The 21,142-nt window shown below is 44.9% G+C and overlaps 1 protein-coding gene and 1 long non-coding RNA gene across 5 annotated transcripts in view; one reads left to right on the plus strand and one right to left on the minus strand.

Annotated features, from left to right (window-relative positions):
- rbms3 (RNA binding motif, single stranded interacting protein) overlaps window positions 1–15,412 on the minus strand; it is a 243,058-nt gene extending 227,646 nt beyond the window's left edge. For 2 of the 4 annotated variants that reach the window (XM_035620611.2, XM_035620605.2), the window contains exons 1-2: window positions 15,062–15,412; window positions 12,431–12,614 (exon numbers count right to left, since the gene is read on the minus strand). In XM_035620611.2, coding sequence (XP_035476504.1) covers window positions 12,431–12,604 — 174 coding nt within the window. In that variant the 5' untranslated portion in view covers window positions 12,605–12,614; window positions 15,062–15,412. Of the gene's footprint in view, window positions 1–12,430; window positions 12,615–15,061 lie in introns of those variants that run through there. The other 2 variants (XM_035620607.2, XM_035620608.2) reach the window with 2 other exon arrangements.
- A 728-nt stretch (window positions 15,413–16,140) lies between these two features.
- LOC118292001 lies at window positions 16,141–20,073 on the plus strand. Its single transcript, XR_004786801.2, has 3 exons — window positions 16,141–16,211; window positions 18,563–18,696; window positions 19,467–20,073. It is a non-coding gene; the product is annotated as an uncharacterized LOC118292001 (long non-coding RNA).
- Window positions 20,074–21,142: the final 1,069 nt, after the last annotated feature.

The raw sequence follows: 21,142 nt of genomic DNA on the forward strand, positions 1-21,142 counted from the left end.
CGCACGCACGCACGCACGCACGCACGCACGCACGCACGCACGCACGCACGCACGCACGCACGCACGCACACACACACACACACACACACACACACACACACACACACACACACACACACACACACACACACACACACACACACACACACACACACACACACACACACACACACACACACACACACACACACACACACACACACACACTGGTGAGAAAACCGTCATTCAGTAATTAGTGCTGGTGATGAAACCCCTCTATTACCATTTCATTTACACGCCATCGCGGGGCACGGTCGGCTGACCCGCGCACTCGCGTTACAGCCGAGCTTTTTTTAAAACAGCAATATCTTTATGACACAACAGTGGCGAAGTGATGAATTAGCTGGTTTTAGCTTTTTTTTTCCACAATCTGTTCAAAGCCAGGACAGGACAAGTGTTTCACCTTTTATTATCTAAACACGGTAATGACTGTTTCACATCGCCATTGGTGGTGTTAATGAGTGGGGCGGCCACCGTCCTTCCTATCGCTGCAGCTATTGGGGGCCGGTCACACACAGTCTAACAAGGTGTGAATATACGTCGGGGGTTCTTAAGTTTGACACCACGCTCACATTCACCTAAATGGTTAAGTGGTCTCAGACTTCTGCACATGACTGTGTGCATAACAGGCTCCGGGGGACATAATAGAGGTGTTTGCTCTTCATTAGCACAGAGATTGGTGAGGTGATGTAATGATGGCCCCTGTGTAGCTGTTAGCAGGAACCAGGGAAGTCATCACAATGTCCAGCTCTTTGTTTCAAACTTACACGGATGTAAAGTTGAACCTTTCCGTGGCCTGGACCCCCAATATATCCTCACGAGTTTTTGCCAGGGCATGGGGTTGTTTTGCTCTCTCGTCTCAAACCGATTGAATGGCATGTGCCGCCGTTGCCAAATCTCCAAACTGGATACATGAACTTCCTCATAAATCATTTTCACATGTGGCCAAAAATATCATGGGACATCTTGAAACAGTTTGCTGATTTTCGAGCCCTGTTCCGTTGGATGAGTCTTGGGGACGGCACAGCTACAACATCAGCAATAAATGCCAATGCTGACTGTGTGTGTGTGTGTGTGCATGTGCGTGCGCGTGCGTGCGTGCGTGCGTGCGCGTCCTAGAGACCCAGTGAGTCCCCACAAGCATCCGTAACACGTAAACAGGAATATTCTATCAGCAACCCACGTAAACATCATAATCCAAATAATGTCTTATCGAGAATATGGGCAACAGTTGGAGAAGTTCTAGTCTTATGGAGTGGGTTGGGATCTGAAATTCACTGAATTAAGTTGACTAGTGTATCAGAGATAAGTTTTATCCCAATGATCATCTATGTGTGCACTATTTCTCTCTGCATCCCTCCCTCCCTGCCTCTGTCAGTAGGTTGGATAAGTGACATTTAAATGTCAGTATCATTTAATCAATTTCCAATCCTGGCAGCACGGTCGTTTCCCCAGAGACGGGCAGCGTCTGATACGTGTTAGATCCTGGTGTATAGAGGAGGAGGGTCGGCTGACATGGGTTGACCCATACGGATAGACCCCTGACACGGGTTCAACCCACGTATATATATACATTTATATATATCATCATCGGGGCCAACTTTAGTAACTTAGTCACCAGACTTTAGAACCAACTGGTAGTATTCACACTTGCGATTGCCCACACACTAAATCAATACTGCAGTGAGTTTCACTAAAAACTATATAAGTTATACTTTTTTTATATGAGTAATGCCAGTGCAGAGAGGGAGGAAATATAATCAAAGATAAACCACAACAATCGATAGCGACCAAAACAAAAGAGAAGAAATTGACTCGTTGGGATGTGCTGCTGTACGTTACAGCAGTAAAAAGCATAAGAGATGCATTGTATTAATGCACTGTGACTCGTGTTGTTCCTCAAAGTCTTAAATTCATTGATTCATCATCTGCACAAAATGAGCAGCTGTCTGGTTGTTGCTTATTACATATGAATATGAATAAAAAGAACTGGAGGCGAACAAGCTCACGTTCCTAACCCGTCTCGGCAGAGAAACACATTCAGAGGAATAACTAAATAAGGACTATTTAAATTCTATTAATAAATGTTAGGTTAATTTGATTTACTTATTTGAGTGAAGCTGATGAAATAAGATAAACATCTGAAGTGCAGCTTTCTGCCCCCACACAACTGGGGTTTTAAAGACATCATTTCTAGAAGAATATTCTCAGATGCCCTTTTGATCTAAAGCGATTGTTTGGAACATATCAATAAATTAATCCCATTTTTTATTCATGCACATTTGTTTTCGAACGCTCTGGTCCTTAAAGAGAAACCAACCGACGTGTCACAACGTCTCCCGACGTTGGTGAAGTCACAGTCATGTGTTTCCCATCATTGCACCCTGTTAAATGTTGTAAATGTTGCATATCAGAGGGGAAGACGTGCAATTATCCAGCACACAATGCATATTATGGGGACAGACTTAATAAATCGTACATCTCATGGTTTCTATTTTAGTTTTTTTCATTTGTTTGGGGAAAATATGAAGTACTGTAGAATCTTCAATAAAACATTGAAGTGCCGACAGAAAAAGAAGAAAAAAAGCTCACATTGCTCCCTCAAGATGTTATGACGACTGCAAGCCAACTCCCATCTAAATATTGGACAATATTCATGCAAAGGGGCCTGATTATAATTAATCAAACAACATTTCTGAGTGGAAACAGATTGTCCAACTGGAAATATTTGAGCGCATGTGTCAGGACTCGACACGGTGCAGCATCTGTCAGAGCCGAGCTGAGGTCATCCCCACGTGAACGCTCTTGTCAAGAAGATGTCCTGAAAAAATACTTTGAGGGCCATGTCAGGACATTTTCATAATCACTGCAACGACTCTATGGCAACACATTAACAATAAGCAAAGCCGTCAGCTTGAGGTTGGATTGGTGAGGCGTTCTATGCAGAATCTTACTCCTATAAACACACATTTTATGAGAAATGAGAAGTAGTGTGACACACAAGTACAATTGATATGATGGCACAATATGCCAGATATAACTTGAGGTTTACAAACCATTACCTCATGCTGGAAAAATGAAAATAAAATGGCATCTACCCCCAATTTCCACACTTGGTGGGGCTCCCAGGTTGCACCCAGGCACCGATAGAAGGAAAATAAACAGTTTGATAGCATGACTAATGTGAAAAAATAAAAGCCAAGCAGACTTTTCCTACAGCGTGCCATTGGCTGCAGGGGCTAGTTGTCCTTAAAGCCCCTTAAAGTGTGTGATATTTGGAATTTTCTGGCGGCATCTGGTGGTCAAGTTGCAATACGCAACCAACTGAGCACCCGACAAGGGACACTTTATGGTGGCGCACCGTATTCTGGACCGTTTTGTGCAACAACCGCATTCAACACGACGTAGCAAACAAGGCGACTTCCACGGAGGTCGGGTCCACCTCATGTAACTATCTTTTGCTCATTCAAAGTTGACGAAAAACATTTGTTGCAGGTGATCATACATATTATGAACACAGCCATGGACAATATATTCAATTTCTGTTCATTACTTCTTGTAAATATTTTTAAATTGTAGAAAGGCGTGATTATTTCGTATTTGATAAAATACAAAACCAGCATTGGCTAGTTTTCATGTTGCCACACAAAACTCGAAAAACAATAAAGAACAGTAACATCCAAGAAAAAATCAACTCCATTTTCCAGCTTTCTCCAAATACCCTCACAAGTAGTGTAACATTTCTTTTTCTTCACCCATTCTTTCCAGTTAGCGTTTGTCAGTGATCATACGTTTAGAGGATCAGTTCAGGTGCTTCTGCATCGTGTTTGTAATGCAATGCACAAGCAGACACGATTTACTCGTGGACAAAAGAAAAACTGACAAAAGAAAAGGAGTTTGGAAGTATGAAATATGAGATGCTTGAAAAACCAATAACGTGCGGGGCTCCTTTATGTGCATACACAATCTAACAAGATCCCCGTTGTGATGCAGAGCGGCCACAAAAACAAGCCACATACTATTAGTGTTGGAAGAACATGTATGCCACTAAAATCCCCATTTGAGGCAACGATTGCCAAGTTGCATATTCTGTTTCTATAATTCCACGACAAACAATTGCCTATAAAACGTGTTGTACAATGTACATATAAGTTTTATGACTCAGAGCCGTTTAATGTACAGTTCACGACCACAAATGAGGAAGGTTAAAACATATTTCCTGGCAAGACGCAATTGCTGCTCTGTGAGAACCGGGCTGGAGTCTTGCTAATCGAGCACATTTGGCAATTCTGCACGAGTCTTTCCTTGACCTTTGCTTCGCTGCCAAGCCATCGCAGAGCGGAGAGAGTGAACAGTTCCCAGCTTTGACACTGAGTCAGACACAAATCCCCCCAACAACAGGCATGCCTCAGCTCCAGCCTGGCACACACACACAAACACACGGACCAAACATCCGCAGGGGTGCACACTATTCATTAAAAAATGAAAATGCAAGGGGCTGAATATTTTTTTATTTTTTTTAAATCACAGGGATGGAGTTTCCAGATGGCCTCCTAACAAGGGGTTGCTCTTGTGCTGATGCTCCCATGCCAGCAAATATTTAATTAAGAACCAACTAAATGCTTAACAGCAGCGGGTTTTGAAATTGGTAATGGCTTAAAAAATTTCCCACAAAAAAGAATTATTGCTTTGAAGTACCCTAAAATTAGCGTCCCACCGATATGGATGCTGATATTGATATTAGGGAGTAAAAGATTTCCGATACCGATACATCGGACGAGATATATATATAAATATATTTTTTTATACTTGATACTATCGGCTAAAATACCTTGTATGATTGTCAAAAAAGAACAACAACATTTCTTTTTGTCATTGTATAGACTGAAATATACTTTAGCCACAAACACAGATCTCACATGTGACTTTACTTTCTGAGACCGGGACCCATCAAACCTGCATGCCTGTATGAATGCTGCCTATATTCCGTTTGAGAGTGTAAGAGGCTGGAGGTCAGCGGGATGGGAGGCTGAAGTCGGGCAAAGCCGGAGTCATGACTGGTGACTCCGATGAGCCTCTGGGGTCATCTGTGTCGGGGGGGGGGGGGGATTAGGAGCGGTCAGTGATCCCATCAAAGCAAAGTGTCACCGGCACTGTGTCTTACCAGTGAGCCACACACTCCAGCGAGCACTGATCCCCTTTAACTGACGCTCAGCGGGCCGGGCGACTAAGGCGAGCTGACAAGCAGGGGCTATTTTTGGGGGGGAAAGAAATCACCCGTTTTTTTGAAAGGGGCTGCAGATAGAGACGGTCAGTGGTCAGTGCCCCCCCCCCCAGTGCAATCGCTCTCCATTAGAGGGAATGGAAAAACACAGCGAGGAGCGCACTCTGCCACTTTGCAGCGGAGAGCAAACCTCTTGGCTCGCGACAGCTCCCAGAAACAGATGAGGGATAAATGTGTTGTGACAGCAGCTAATAAGGTCCCCGTCATCTGCCGGCAGTGTGTCGTTGTGTTCGCGTGTGTGTTCGCGTGTGTGTTCGCGTGTGTGTTCGCGTGTGTGTTCGCGTGTGTGTTCGCGTGTGTGTGTGTGTGTGTGTGTGTGTGTGTGTGTGTGTGTGTGTGTGTGTGTGTGTGTGTGTGTGTGTGTGTGTGTGTGTGTCATCGACGTTCTCACCAAGCGTGCGCTTAAAACGGGGAAGTCAAATGCAGTGTTGAGAGCTAAAACCGAGCAGGCGGAGAAAAAGGAGGTTGTGTCTCGACACGTGACAACGTGATAAACAGTGGACTTGCTCGATCATCCTCTGCGCTGTGACGGAACAAAGAGGCAACGGACTAAAAACAGCAAAAGGAGGAACAAAAAAGTAAAGTCTCTGCAAATAGCCAGAGCCAGACATACTGCGAGTCCCAAGATTTACATCTCCTACACCCTACAATCTTGTTGAACATATCTATCTCAGCAAATACCTGGCGGCAGACGTACAGGTCTAAGATCCACGCAGCGATCACAACACATAGAGCAGAGGATTGTATAAATTAAATGCGTAATGCTCTTTCACCCTTCTCAGTAATGATCGTCTGTCCCCAATACACGAGATGGTGGACTAAGGCTTGACCTTGGTCACCTCGCCAGGAGCTAAACCAATCACCTCCCGCTCTGGACACTGCAGACAGGATATATTTACCTCACCGCGACAGACAGCCATACGCACATGCATCGCTTTCACTATGAGAGAGGCACAAGAGATATATATATTTTCTTGCCTTATTTGGAAGTAATTCATTCGTCATGCGCCGTGGTTGGTAACTTTTCGGAGTCACGACCGGGCGGTGCCAGTCAGTCTTTGCCCGTGCGAACGCTTCATCACCTCAACTCGTGGGCTGGATATTCTCAGCAGTGTTCCTGCGGCGCTTCATTACACTCTTTGCAAAAATTAGCACCTTCATCAAGCTGTCTTGTCTGAAATGCGGCTCAAAGTGCATCGGCGCCATCGCCGAGCAAATTTGGATCCCAGTTATTTCTCTTAGCCAATCGATAAAAGTTGGAATTGGAGTCGGTATAATTTATGTATGATGCACCGATGCGAGAGAGAAAGAAAATACTTTCCTATGTGAGACTTGTCAATGCGGGAAAAAGCTCTGATATCACATACGATTACAGAAGATGTTTCATCTGCATTTGAGGGTAAAGTACAACAGGCAGCCAGGAGGCACAATACCAGCACCCCGAGGCCATAAAACCAAAATGAAATGCTGCTACTACTGATGTTATTCATTTTACAAGTTACAACCTGTCTGACCTGTTTTTTGAGGTTCACAGTTCAACAGTTCAGATGTCTCCACAAATATTCCACAAGAAACTAAACACATTACATCTTGAAAACCACTTCTTTGTTGTCATCTATTAGTTTTAAAGCATATGTGAATGTGTGTATCTAAATTTGGATTGGTTTTATCATCGTAAATTTTTGAATATCTTCTCAAGGAAAACGCCAGACCGATATACTGTAGATTTTTCAAAGAGGCCAATGCTGATACTGATAAAAGGCAGTAAAAAATGTATCATACTGATATATTTGCTGATATACTGTGAAGTACATGCAAAAAGAAATTGGTAATGATTCCCAAGATGTCGTTAACAAACCTTTGCGACAAAGAAATGTAATTAAAGCAATTTAATTATAAACTATGAATAAGAAGTTGAAGAAAAACTATAGAAAAAGATCAAATGTAAACAAAAATGCTATTCTTTACAGTTTGTTCTGTTACATAAAAGTTTTAATAATAGCGCAAATATCAGCAAACACAGCGATATGTCTGTGAAAGACTCACAGATCAAATCGGTCGGCTTCTAATCAAGACTATTCAATAAAGAGGAAATTGTGTCAAAACATTCGCTTTGAAAAAAAAGAGCCCCCGACAAAGCTCAGAGTAGCATGACAGTGATGAGATTATCATGAGCCACACACACACACACACACACACACACACACACACACACACACACACACACACACACACACACACACACACACACACACACACACACACACACACACACACACACACACACACACACACACACACACACACACACACACACACACAGTCACACACACAGTCACACTGTATTTGCCTGCGGTCGCCCTCCGTCACATCTCACCTCTCTCTGCGAAGCGGCCGTCTCTAAAAGGCATTTTGCGCACGTGGCAGTGAATGTTTGTGCTGTCAAAGGATAAAGATATCGCAGCACAACCCGCAACTATTACAGCCGCGAATTTAGTTTGCTTTCCTGACACGGCTCGGCAAAGAAGCCATTAATTCTCCCGGCGAAAAAAAAAATGCAGCGGTAAGGACTTTCAAAAAAAGCTCCCGACCATTGTGGAGGCTCTAAACGGCCGTGCCCGACGCCCCGCGAGCACGGAATAACGTAACAGGTTCAATTTGTTGCGGTAGAAAAAGCAGACAACCATTTGTGTATATGTGTAAATGCACAGCGGCTGACAAGGAACCGGTTTTTCAATTTGTCTGCTTGCAAAGACCCCCGGTGTAATTTGTTTAACGTGCATATTACAAGTCATTTGTGCACCGCGCTGTTTCTCCATGATCGGGGCATTCTGGGCACATTGATTAACCCGCGCTCCAGGAAACCTGCAGAGGCTCGGGGGGCCGAGCGGCTCCCTCCGCCGCCCATTCACATCCGGAGGAGGGGGAGGCGAGATCAATGGCAACCTGGGATGCTATTAGGAGCTGAGGCGGCTCGGCAGCCGGGCTATAGCCTGGACTTCAAAAGCAGAGTGTGGGAGGAGAAATAACACAAGGTAATTATCTGGGCGCCGCCAGCAGCCACCGAGGCGATCTGCAAGAGTGGAGGACGAGAGGTGGGGGGCGGGGGGGTGTTCAGGATGTCTGTCCACATTTACCTCAACTCACTGCACTCTGATCACTCGGGCAGTGCAGAGGGAGACGACGAAAATCGTTCCCGTTTCTGCAAAAAAATGTTCCTCCCGTTACCTGACATTGTATCCGACGTCTTTATTCAAGCTTTGTTTGCTGGATGCATTTGGAGAGAGAGAAAATTCTTCAACAGCTAAACATGCTAATCAATTTCAGAGTTTACCCCAGAAAAAAAAGATAGCAGTAATTAAGTGAATGACCTCCTGTCGCACAACTACCGCAGAAGCCAAATTACCGAGGCAAGGTGAGAAGCCATCTGCTTTTTCCCAGTTAACTTTACAGTCACGACGAGTGAGAAATCGTCAGGCGAATGCTCCGAGAGCATCTGGACAGCAGGTCGTCGCAAAGTCAAGAAGGTTCCAAGTTATCTGACGGCATCTAACGAACACGGCAACTCATTCCGATTCTGAACAAGTCACATCTGCGCGAATTTTAATTTTCAGCGAGAGCGACTTGATATAATTTGCGTCCTCGGTCCCCTGTCATTTGTGCAATCAAAATAAGAGCAATGACCACGAGGGCGACTTCTCCACTCCTCAGAGCATCTCAATGTCCCTAATGACTCCGCTCTAATGGAAAGAAAACACAAATTGCCATAGCAAGGAATAGATGCGTCTGTTGTTTTGTTTTTTTTACATGAGAGATGAAATAAACTCTGAAACACAAGCACGGAGATAAATAACACTCACACATACACAGACGCCCAAAAGTAGAGAACAATTATGAAATATTTAAAAAACTGCAGGATCAGCAAACTTAACTCCTCCCTGAGGCTTCGTGCGCGTGTGGACAAATTTCTGCTTCCTTTGCGGTTAATGAGTTAAAGGTCAGCCCGGCTGCTGTGACACCAATTAGTGCAGCGTTTTTTCACCATTAGCACCATAAATCATCATCAGCATCATCATCATCAGTGGACGGACGACGCGTTGCGATTTCAACAAAACTAATGGCGGAATAATTAGCACAAACCACCTACGAGGGGATGCGAGTGAAGTTCGCATCCCCTCGGGAGGTAGAGGTCAGTGTCACAGATCAACACGGGGGGGTCGGGTTGCAGCGGTGCAGTGGGGAAACTTGACCGATGGATCTTCCTTGAGGATTCTGCTGAGCTAATCAGCAGGTATATGCATATTTACCGTATATACAGTATGTTATATACAGTATATATGTTGACATAATGGTCAGCAATGCTGCCAATGCATCCCAGTGTGGGCCCTTAATCAGAGCTGCAACAGTTAATCGATTAGTAATCGATCACTAAATTTTATTCGCCAGCTATTTTTATAATCGGTTCAAGTAGTTTTTATGGGAAAAAAAGTCAACATTCTCTGATTCAGTTTCAAAATATTTCTTTGCTCCTCTGTGACAGTAAACCAAATATCTTTGGTGTGTGGTTGAAAAACCAAACTTCATCTTGGAGTTTGGGAAACTCGATGGACATTTTTCACCATTTGATGGACCAAACAACAAATCGATTAATCGAGAACATAATCGAAAGATGAATCGAGTCTGAAAATAATCGTTAGTTGCAGCCCTACCCTTAATACAATCTGCCTTGATGATTGTAAGTTGTCCATCTTTATATACAGTCTATGGAATCCACCAAGTTTCATGCAAAAAAGGTAGTACGCACTGATTCTCATTCTGAATATGTGAAGAAGAAGAAAATGTCATACCACAGATTCAGTGAGTAATTTGACACGCTCCTTTTCACCACTGGCCTGATTCACGAGACATCAAACCCCACAGCACAACCACAATCAGCAGATAACATCACGAGCTGCAGCACTTTGGGGATGGAGTGCTCACTGAAGGCTGCTTCATCAGTACATCACTGAGAGTCAAATGAATTTCAAAGCCCGACTCTTTTTTTGCCGGCAGCTATTTAGATTCTGGAAAATGCTGAAAATTAAAACAGGCCAATTTGCTTTCACCAGCTGACTCCCTGAACCTGTGTGGACGACCTCGAACGCCACGGCAGCTCTGAGCCCTGAGACCGCGGGTCAGCCCTGTGCCACTTTCGTTCTCCGTGATGTGTCGCTAATAAACAAAGGGGGGGGCGAGAGCTGCGGGCAAACCGCCGTTTAACAAGGACACGAGAAAACACCGGTCCACTTCCGCTGATGACACCTTGATGAATAAACTGTCCGGGCTAATCGATGGCAGCGCCCGGCAGCGGCGGCCCGGCCCGTCAGGCGGTGTCACAGGCAAACACACTCCCAGGGCCACCTTCAGTAAATTACAGCAGGTGTTGACTCAACTGCTAACTCACAGAAAATGGAAAAACTACACATAAAAACACTTACATACACACACACACACACACGGATATAATGACAGGGCCAACGGCCTTTTATCGCTCAGTGACACACACCGTCAAATCATTAAAACAAATTTGTTGCTTTTCACGTTGCCACTGCGAGCTAGTAAGAAAACGTCGAGGAAGCCGGTACCTCTAGGCCTCGTCGCTTCACAATGCAGCACCATTAAAAGACGAACGCCCCGTGTTCAACACGTGTTCTGTTCTGCGGCGGCGGCGGCGGCAACGACGGTAATTACAGCTTTTATTGAGAGTTGCACATTTAAAGGGTTTTGTACGGGCTTGTAAAAGGGGATGTTTATGAACAGTCACAGTTTGTACTTGTTGTAAATCAACCTTTGCAAAACAACTGATTTGACAATTTATTTTACAAGTTCACAAACTATTATTGGATGAGCGTAACTTCATAAACTCAAAAATCTTATTGACCCTGATTTGAGCCCATAGTTTTGCTGCATCAGTGGAGAAGCAAACAGTCTTACTGTTTCTGTCCTACAGCTTCCCATGGACCATACATGTCCTTAACTACACAGGCACCTGCACTTTCAACCTACATAAAATCTAATTCTGGAAGTCTTTCATTTCCATTTGATTGCACCGAAATTGAGTATTTCATAACTTTTAAATCACACGTTCAACAACATCTCTGTGCTCAACAATTCGTGAAAAAATAACAGCCGTAACCAACAGATATTAGATATAGTGAATTCCTTGCTGTCGAGCGGCCTCCTGCCCAGACAAGCTGTCACCGCACTGAAAACAATTATATCATTTTAAATTTTTCAGTAGTTTTTTAAATGACTTCCACAACGCTTCTGAAGCAACCAAGGTGAACACCCTGAAGGATTATGTCAGTTACGGTTTGCCTCAAAGGACTCAGAATTGATACGGCAAGCCGTGACAAGCATCCCATTCACAGCTGCCGGCAGCAGTCAGTGCTGTCATCTGGTGAATGTTTTCCTATATCTGTTGTGTTTATTCTGCCTCCATCTCTTCTCCGCTGCGAGGCCTGCGGAGCTCCTCGTGCTGATTGACAGGAGAGACGTTCTTGGCTCCTCGTGCCAGAAAAACAATGATTGACGTGCTTTGAGATGGAGGGGGAGCCGGCGAGATTCTCTCTGTCACTCTTGGAAGTGCGGCGGGCTCCAAGATGGCGGAGAGAGAGAGAACCAGCATTCACAAATGGAGACTGCAAAAAGCCACTCATTCATGAGCAAATGTGAACATGCAAATCCTACTGTACCTGTGGTTCACAGTGTGCGCTCACGGTTCTCATGGCAACAAGACAACACATTACCTTCCTTCCTTTAAAACCACAAAGGGTCCTTCCGACACTAGATTACCCACAAATCTTTGCAGGTATCAGTGCGTGGCATCATTTAAGACCACAAAACATGCAAACCGCAAAGCAACTTAAATTGAGAAGGAGTCTCTCTATGTGAATATACAGAACATATCACCCAGAATAGTTCAACACACAAACAGGATCTCGTCACACACACACACACACACACACACACACACACACACACTCACACTCACACTCACACTCACACTCACACACACTCACACACTCACTCACTCACTCACTCACTCACTCACTCACTCACTCTTACCTTTCTGTCGTCTCTCTGGCTTGCCGGCTGCGCATCCCTACTGTGGTTGTCAGAGGAAGGTCTGCCACTGGCATCCATCTGTCTGTCATCCAGTACGTTCTGCTGATTGGACCCTGACCGAGGGGGGCCCAGAGTGCGGGGCTCTGCCTGCTGAACGCCGCTTTGGACCTCCATCTTCGTCCACCTGGAAAAAAGTTGAAATAAGAAATAAAGTAAGAAAATGCTGCCTGAACTTTCAGTAGTTGGTATAAACATGTTAGGGCTTTCACAGTAGGGCTGCAACTAACGAATATTTTGATTATCAATTAATCTGTCGACTTATTTCTCGGCTAATCAAAAACCCCAAGATGATGTTTTGTTTTGTCCAAAAACAAAGATATTCAGTCTACTGTCACAGAGGAGCAAAGAAACCTGAAAATATGTTATTTCTATGCTTTTTCTCAATAAAATATCCATCATACAGGCATATAGCATTATTCTAAAATCTGTAAATAATTAACTGGATCCAGGACTAGAAAAAAAAATGTATGAACAAATACAGACAACTGAAATTAACGTTATAATATCTATTCAGCTATCTATTCTATTTATACAGTGGAACATGTTGATTCCCTTTTTTTTGCTTTACCAATACTCTTCATAAAGTTGAAGCTCACTGCTATAATTTAGATTAACTTATACTGTATAAAAGAGAAAGGTTTGAATAAAAAAAAAAAATCTACATCATGACAACAGTTTAACAGGGTTAACGAAGAACTGCAGTTTCAGTTGGTCGAGCATCTTAACTTTCAAACCCAAATCTTGAGAACACAACGAACAAAGACTACACCGATAATAAAGAAGCAGCTGTTGGTGAAGTCCCGCATCATGGGTTATCCATCATTGGATAAGACGTATTATGATTATATCTTTGACGTCAACGCAGGAAAAGCAAAGCTGTAATTATTGTCATAACATTTGGCTGGGGTGGTTTCAGGGTCTTGTGTGCATGCTGGCTCACTGTCAAGTCTTCCATCATTAAAATGAATTACCTCGCCTGTTTTTCTCCAGCGTATGACGAGTCAAAACATCTGTCGTGCAAAAAAGCGTCTATTTAACCATTCTCATTAAATTGGTGGTCACTTTGTGCAGAAAAACCTTCCTAACCCCCGAAAACACACTGGCTGACTGAATTCAGAAAAGCTTTGCAGTATTACACCAGCAGCAGGTGCAAAGTGTTTCCAGGTCTCAAACAATAAAGGCAGAGACGAGCATAAAGGAAAAGGGGAAAAAATTTAAATTAAATAAAAAAGTGACCCCGTCTGAAGGACGGATCAGAAACTCAGCCATGTGAAATCAGCAGCCAGGTGATGTCTAGCACTTATATGGTCGCTTCATTCTGCATTCTGGGGCCGTCAATAAGTTATGAGGTCAGGTGGTTGGTTCTCTGGGCTGAGATGAGCTGCCTCGTAAATGCATCTCCTGAAGGACTTTTTTGCTAAACACTTCCCACACTGCAGCATGTTGAGAGCGGAAAACACAAGAATGGAGACGCCAACGCTGAAGAGCCTACAGCCTGAATTCTCTGGAATGACCAGCAGAGGGCGACTCGACTGGTTGCAAAAGAGAAGTCTGTTTCTATAGTTCAAAGTACATCTCACTTGATTTATAACATCATCATTTCCTGAGGTCTTCATCTGTAGTTTCATGTCTTCTTCAATACAGCATGAATGTTCATTTTGTAAATTTTGGTCTCATTTACAGTAAAAGAGAGGATAAAGATCCGTATGAAGTTGAGCGTGGACATCCAAGTACCGGCCAATCGGTTGCATGGTTGCAGGTGGACAGGAAGTGGACCAGCTCCCACACCCACGCTCCAACTTCTGGTTCCCCAAAACACCAAGATGGCGCTGCCGGTCAAAATTCTAAAATCGAGGAAGCTTTGATAAGAGATCGCATCGTGATTGGTTGCACAGCAGATTCTCTGACAGTGGCAGGTATTAAAATATGGCCGTTGAGCGAAAGAAGAGAGGTACCTATGTTAGCCTCACCAAGATTTAGCGATAATTTGCTATGTGTGCTATGTTCTTTAAAACAGCAAAGACGTAGACGTTTTCTCTTCACGGATGGTGCTGTGGTCGCTCATTAGGTCATCAGTAGCCAAACACGACGGGGGTTGGGGTTTTTTGGCGGGAATCCATGTTTTGACCGGAAATCGGAAAAACCGACACTGATTTATCGACTTCCGCATTAGTTGGCCCACCTCAATTGGGTGTGACGTGACTCCTTCGATCGTTATCATCCAATTGAGAAGACTCGCTGACATTAGCATATCAATATAGTCGCAAATGACATAAGTCCGGTGTGAACTGGCACCAGGGCTCGTTACTTGGCAGGTGCGGCCCAGGTGAGTCGCTATTGTGCATCCCCGCCCTAACGCTGCAGTCACCAAATGGAGCGATTTTCACTCAAATAAACCCTCCAAGAAAACATATTCCCAGCGACTTAAGACTCATTGTGACGAGCTCATGTCGCCGCCGTCGGGGCTCCGTGGCACCGGCTCGGTCCCTGTTGGGCTTGTCAACACCGCGCGGCGGCGGCGGCGGCGTGCGGTGCGTTCAACACAAACAAAGTGTCGGAAAAGAAAAATACCTCTCGTCACTCCTTGGCTCGTCGTTGTGTCAGGAGCATGTCAGAAGGAGGAAGGGATGTTTGTTGTTTTGTTTTTGTTTTTTTTGTTACATCTCTGTCGGTGCCGTGACGCGGGCAGCCGCGGCGCACCGGGGCGGGACGACGACAGGCAGCCGGTGCATGGAGAAGTTCAATCCGGTCGAGAAAAGAAAAGTGGCGGAGACCAAGAGTCGCTTGTGTCCGCCGGTCAGGACGCAGAGCGCGGGTGTGTGTCCGAGGAGCCGCCGCTGTCACCAAACAGAAACAAACCCTCCTCGTCCTCCTCCTCGTCCTCTTCCTCCTCCTCCCCCTCCCCCTCCTCCTCCTCTTCCTCCCCGTCCTCCTCCTCCTCCCGGTCCCGCCGAGCCCGTGTCGAACACGGTGCCTTCAGGTGCGGCTCGAAACATCCTATGTCCGAGGGAGCAGCAGCAGAGGCGATTCCAAAGTATGTCGAGGCCCTGGGCAAAAAAAAAAATCAGAAGGGGGGGCCCCTCGGACCAGCGTTCATCACCATTATGTTATAAATAATCTATCTATTTAAAAACTATTCATTGTTTTAATATTGACATTTCAGGGGCAATGTCATTTAACATAGTTCCAATACAGATGATGACATGTGTGCGCTGGACGCTGCTCTATGGCTACTAAGGTTTTTACATTTACGGCGTAATGAAGATGTAAGTTTGGTAATACCACAGGGCTACTCCACAGACATGAAAAATACATTTAAATACACTCACCAGACATCACAGTAAACAAAAAAGAAATAATGTGATGCTAGTGGAAGTTACGTAATTCAAGTGTCTCTCCTCCACAGTTAAGACTACACTAGCAACATTTAGTTATGTAGTATTATATTTAATCATTATCATCTGTTCAATTTACCACTGCATGGCTTTTATTTTCTCCTCTTCCTCTTTTTTCTTCTTTCTTCTTCGCTTCCAGAAGGGTAACTCCTCCAAATTTTCTTTCGAGTGACATTCGTTGTCGTTGTCATAAGTTGAATAAAGGTTTTATTGGTAATTTGGTTTAAATGCAACAAAAACGTTTGCTCATGTGGACGTTTCCAACAGTTTGTGAAGGCAGCAGAAGAAGCTCCTCTACCGTGGGAGGGGCCCGACCTGGAGGAAAGGTGAGGCCAGGCCAATCACAGCAGAGCAAAAGGGGAAACTGATTTGATATAAAAACGTGCACAGTATAAATGATATAATGACAGAAACTTGATATTCAGATAAAAGATACAAATAATAAAAGTTTAATTATATAATTATCATGATAATAATCTAATAATCTTAATTATAGTGATAGTGATTGTGATAATATTATAACAGATCTTTCAGTTGAACCACACCACTTTTACTTGTATGTGCTTGAATTTATTTTTACAAAGTGGTGAGATTATGTTCATGCATATGTATTTCTGCATATATACATTTCTGCACATTTTGACATGAGGTAATATGTAACTCATCTAATACTTAAACTAAACAGCAATTTTATATTTATTTGTTTGCCTTAATCCCACTGTTAGTTGGAGGCCCTGTCCTCTCTGGCTTACTATAGACATAAGTTATTTGCAGTTCAATTTATTTATTTTTAAAATATTTTTAGAGTCTTCACCTATAGGCCTATAAAGTTTTCAGAGAGAGCTAAAAGAAATTGGTGTAAAGTCAGACAAATTGGAGAATTGGGTGCACTGATCAGTAAGCCTTAGTGATGACCACAAGGTGGCGATAGAAACTCAATAAACAGTGAGTAGAAAGCCCCATAAACAAGTGGCAAGTGGAACTACTGTAGGCCTGTTTGAATGTTTGAATTTTAATGATACTACTGTACTAACAAAGAAATACTTTCTCAACTGATGAAACTTAATTAATGAGAGTCCCGTCTTTGAAAGAGATGATGCGACTCCAGTAGGTGAAATGCAGTATGCAGACTCCATGATTTGCTCTATTCTCTCCCGTTTATTCTGTTTGATCATTACGAAGCTCTGTGTGCAGTGTTTACCGTAAAGACGGGGGGCCTTTCCATCTGCTGAGCTGAGCGCTATAACGTGAGGCAGCCGTCGTATGGGTGTTTGCCCGCCGTGTCGTCGTCTCCGCTGCCCTCCCTGTCTGCCTCGGCTCAGGAGCCATGCTGGCGCGGCGTCTCGTCCAAGCGCGGAGGGAACGCGCCCAAACGAAACAACTGCTCCGACAGAGGGGCCCCTCGTCTGTTCCCGAAGAGGGAGCCGCCGCTGCCAGAGAGGAGGCAGACAGGGAGGCAGGTGGATCGACAGGCGGAAGGGGAACGGCACGGACGGCGAGCAGTAGACTGGTTCTCTGAACGCTCAAGGCCTCCGCGGCGTATCCGGGCGGGCATGTGTCCTCTGCGGGAGCCAGCAGGGACACACACACACACACACACACACACACACACACACACACACAGTCAGGCATGTCAGTGGCCCCAGCCGGCGCAAGCAGATGTTTTTTTGCGGGGCATTGTTTGTTTCCGCCTCTCTGGTGATTGTTTTCCGTCAGGGCCCAGCCGGTGGGACGAGGTGCCAGGTTGTGTTGTGGGGAAGGAGTTATTAGTGAGTGTGTATATATGAGTGTATTAGCGATCGGCGATGGCTTTGGAGGCGGTTTCACACAGGCTCTCCAGCTCTTTCCCTCGTGCCCCATGTGGAGCATGTATTCATTTAGGGTTCTAGCTATATAATGTCAATGCTGTAAAGGTATTCCATGTCCTGTCAGGACGGAGGAAAGGTATGACTGGGCCAGGAGAAGCAAGAACACAAACAACGAATAACAGAAGGTTTAACTGCAGGAATCAGTGATTAAAACCATTAGATATTGTGCGATTTGCAGTTTTAGTTTTTAGTTTGCCCTCGATGTGAGCAGCCGTTACAACCGCCTGGTTGTCTGGAAGATGTCGTTACGTGCGTGTCGCATTGTGAATAGACAGTTTACCCTCACAGACACTTAGCGGTTTGTTATGGCACAGAACGCAGCTCATGCACTCCAACTGTGTCAGAGTGTGCCGAGTGTTATCCTGTGAGCCCGCGCTGCGGGAAAAAAAGAAGAAGAAAATGCCCCTTTTAATTAGCACAGCACAACTACTGAGACCTTATCATGGGGTCAAATTCTCCACCAGGCCTTGTTGAAAGAGACAGACACTGGAAACAGCCACTAGGGGGCACTTTTTGACTTCGGATCAGCTGCCGGAGCAAGAGGAGACTCTTCTCTTCCGTGAACTCTTTTATAGTTTGGGATTTAATCGTCGTTAAAATTTTGCGCACAAATGAAAAGACCTTATTTTCTAGATTGACACGCTGCGGTTGTGCTCCCTCTTCCTGGCGGTTTGATGTGGTGCGTCACAATTGACAGAACTGATGATTTGGCTTTCTGGATGTTTTAGTTTGCTTTCTTTTCTTTGGTTTTTAATTTTTTTTTAACTGTGTGTCACTGCGGCGTCTCTGTCCATCATCCTTTCACCCAGAGGGAGCACCGGGGATCGTGAGGTGTGTGGTTGATGCCGCTCGCATCTGTTGTCCTGGCGTTGCCAAACTCCCGGGAAGCTGCACTAAAAGCCAAGTGTCGAGATGTTAAGCCTTTTACAGACTGACGCAAGATGTAAGTAATTTAGTCCAATCATGTTTTTATTTTTCATTTATATATATATATATATATATATATTTGCTATATATATATGGTGCTAAGTGCGCTGCTAAGAGCATGTGGGGAAGGCAGACATGGCTTCAGCCATGGAATCTGCTGTTCACACGCACAGCGTTTGAATGAAGACTGCGAGTGAAAACAGAACCAAAGTCACATCTGCCCCTTCACTGTTTCTGACACCGTGTGGCATTCGTCTGTTTAAAAAAACCATTGTGAGCATCATGCACATCGGTCTGAGTGTCTAGGCCCCTCATGCTTTCTCTGTGTGTGTGTGTGTGTGTGTGTGTGTGTGTGTGTGTGTGTGTTGGGCCCTTCACCACACCGCGGAGACGTCTAGCGAGACGCACGGAGGCGTCTGAGGGGCCCCAAAGCTTTTGTGACGGTCCAGCCTGTTTACAGAGTAGCACCTCGGGGGCCCCCATATTTCTCACACCCGGGATGAAGGAGTGACAGCGTCTGTGGGATAAGCCCGTATCGGATGAGGTGGATTTACACGAGGGAGAGTGGCATAGCATACCTGAGCGGAGGGGAAGGTGGATGCGGCCGAGAGAAAGGTTGGGGGGGTCAGGGTAGATGGAACATTTTATATAGCCCTGATGAACTGAGGGATAAATAATGACAGGGCGGTTCTGCTTTGTGCACATGTTCACTTTGATTATTTGTGGCTCATTGTGTGTGTGTGTGTGTGTGTGTGTGTGTGTGTGTGTGTGTTTTTATGCAAACAGCGTGTCTGCTCCTCTGAATTATACCTGTCAAAACCACATCGCCCCGTGACTCAGACTCCGCTGTGACTGACAGCCCAGGCAAAGTTCAACCACCACGCTCCAGATCTTCACCAAAATACAGCTGCTGCTGCTGCTGCTGCTGCTGCTGCTGCTGCTGCTGCTGCTGCCGCCGCCTGCGCCAGAGAAGAAACACCTCAGTCACAGGACATGACCTTGGAAAAAATTTGGTCACACACACACACACACACACACACGTATTTTTGTCATTGTTGTTTACTGCTCGATGGAAAAGTCAGTGTATCACAGTGTAGGTCTCTATGATTAAACACTATGTTATCCAAGTATATTAAAAAATGTGTCATAAGTCTATTGGCGAAGCATTAAAATATAGGGAAAAAACAAAAAGAAAAGAGGGCTTTGTGTTTAGTTTGTGATGTTTTTTAATTCGACTCAACTCCTCTTTCCATTTTTCATATTCAGGACAAAAGCACAACGTGTTCCAAGAGAAGTGCTGTTGCTAAAACTAGCGAGAGAACAAAAGAACTGCGCCTGCTGATATACCATGTGTCAACCGCCCTGTTTGTGTGTGTGTGTGTGCGCGCGCGCATGTGTGTGTGTGCGCGCGCGCATGTGTGTGCGTGCGTGCGTGCGTGCGTGTGGGTGCGTGCGCGTGTGTGGGTGCTTATGAGCAAGCATACATTTGTCAGCCGCTCAGCCACAGTGTGCACAGAGGTAGCATTTCAGTGTTTTTCTGGTTCACGGGTGAGAACTGCAAGAGCACATTTATTATTATTCTCGTTTTTTTTTTTTTTTAAAAAGGCCTCTGAGAAAATTGTATGACACTAAATGAGTTTAGGGTTATGAATTTAGCCCTCCAGAATTTGAATCATAAAGTAGAAAATTAGCCACTGTGTACAAAAAAAACTTGACCTTGACACTCTTATTATAATATTAATATTATCTTTTTAAACTACATGGGAAGTTTATTCGCCCTGAATCGACTGTAATTCCGCCGATCTTGGGTCAGAAAGTTAGGCCGCCGACTGCACCTCGGCCAATCCCGTGGACGGCGGCGACTTTCGCGACACGTGGCCGCGTTCGCCACTCCCGCGTCTGAGGCGGCGTTGCCCAAGTGTGACACTTTGTGTGTGTGTGTGTGTGTGTGTGTGTGTGTGTGTGTTGATGTCTCCAAGCCGGGGTTGTATCATTAGGACGTGCTTCTCTCTAACAAGGGCTAAGAAGCTGTCAGGAGACGTTCACAGGCAGGTTTCGCCACGGAGAGTGTGAGGAGTCTCATCGGGGTCTTTGCTGTTTTGCCGCGCCTGTTTATAAAGAGCCCGCTCCATTTGGAGGGAACGCATTCTAGCAAGGTCTCTACTGTTGCCGTGCGTTGATTCAAAGTGTTTTCACGATTACCCGTAGTGAGTCTATTCCAGCCTAACAGGGTTACTAGCAGTTTTTAATGAAGGGGGGAAGAATCGGTGCATGTGAAAGGGTGTTTTTTTTTTTGGGTTGTTGTTTTGTCGGGGGCCTTGCGCTCGTCTCTCTCCCTGTCTGCTTGTTGTGAGTGTGAACGCTAACTTTGCCTCGGCGGGGTCACGTCTCGCTTTCCACACTCGTCTGCTGATTGGTTTTCGGTTCGCTAATTAAGTAAAAAAAAAAAAAAAAAAACAACA

Source organism: Scophthalmus maximus, chromosome 22, assembly GCF_022379125.1.
Source record: "Scophthalmus maximus strain ysfricsl-2021 chromosome 22, ASM2237912v1, whole genome shotgun sequence".
In the NCBI taxonomy this organism is placed as follows: domain Eukaryota; kingdom Metazoa; phylum Chordata; class Actinopteri; order Pleuronectiformes; family Scophthalmidae; genus Scophthalmus; species Scophthalmus maximus.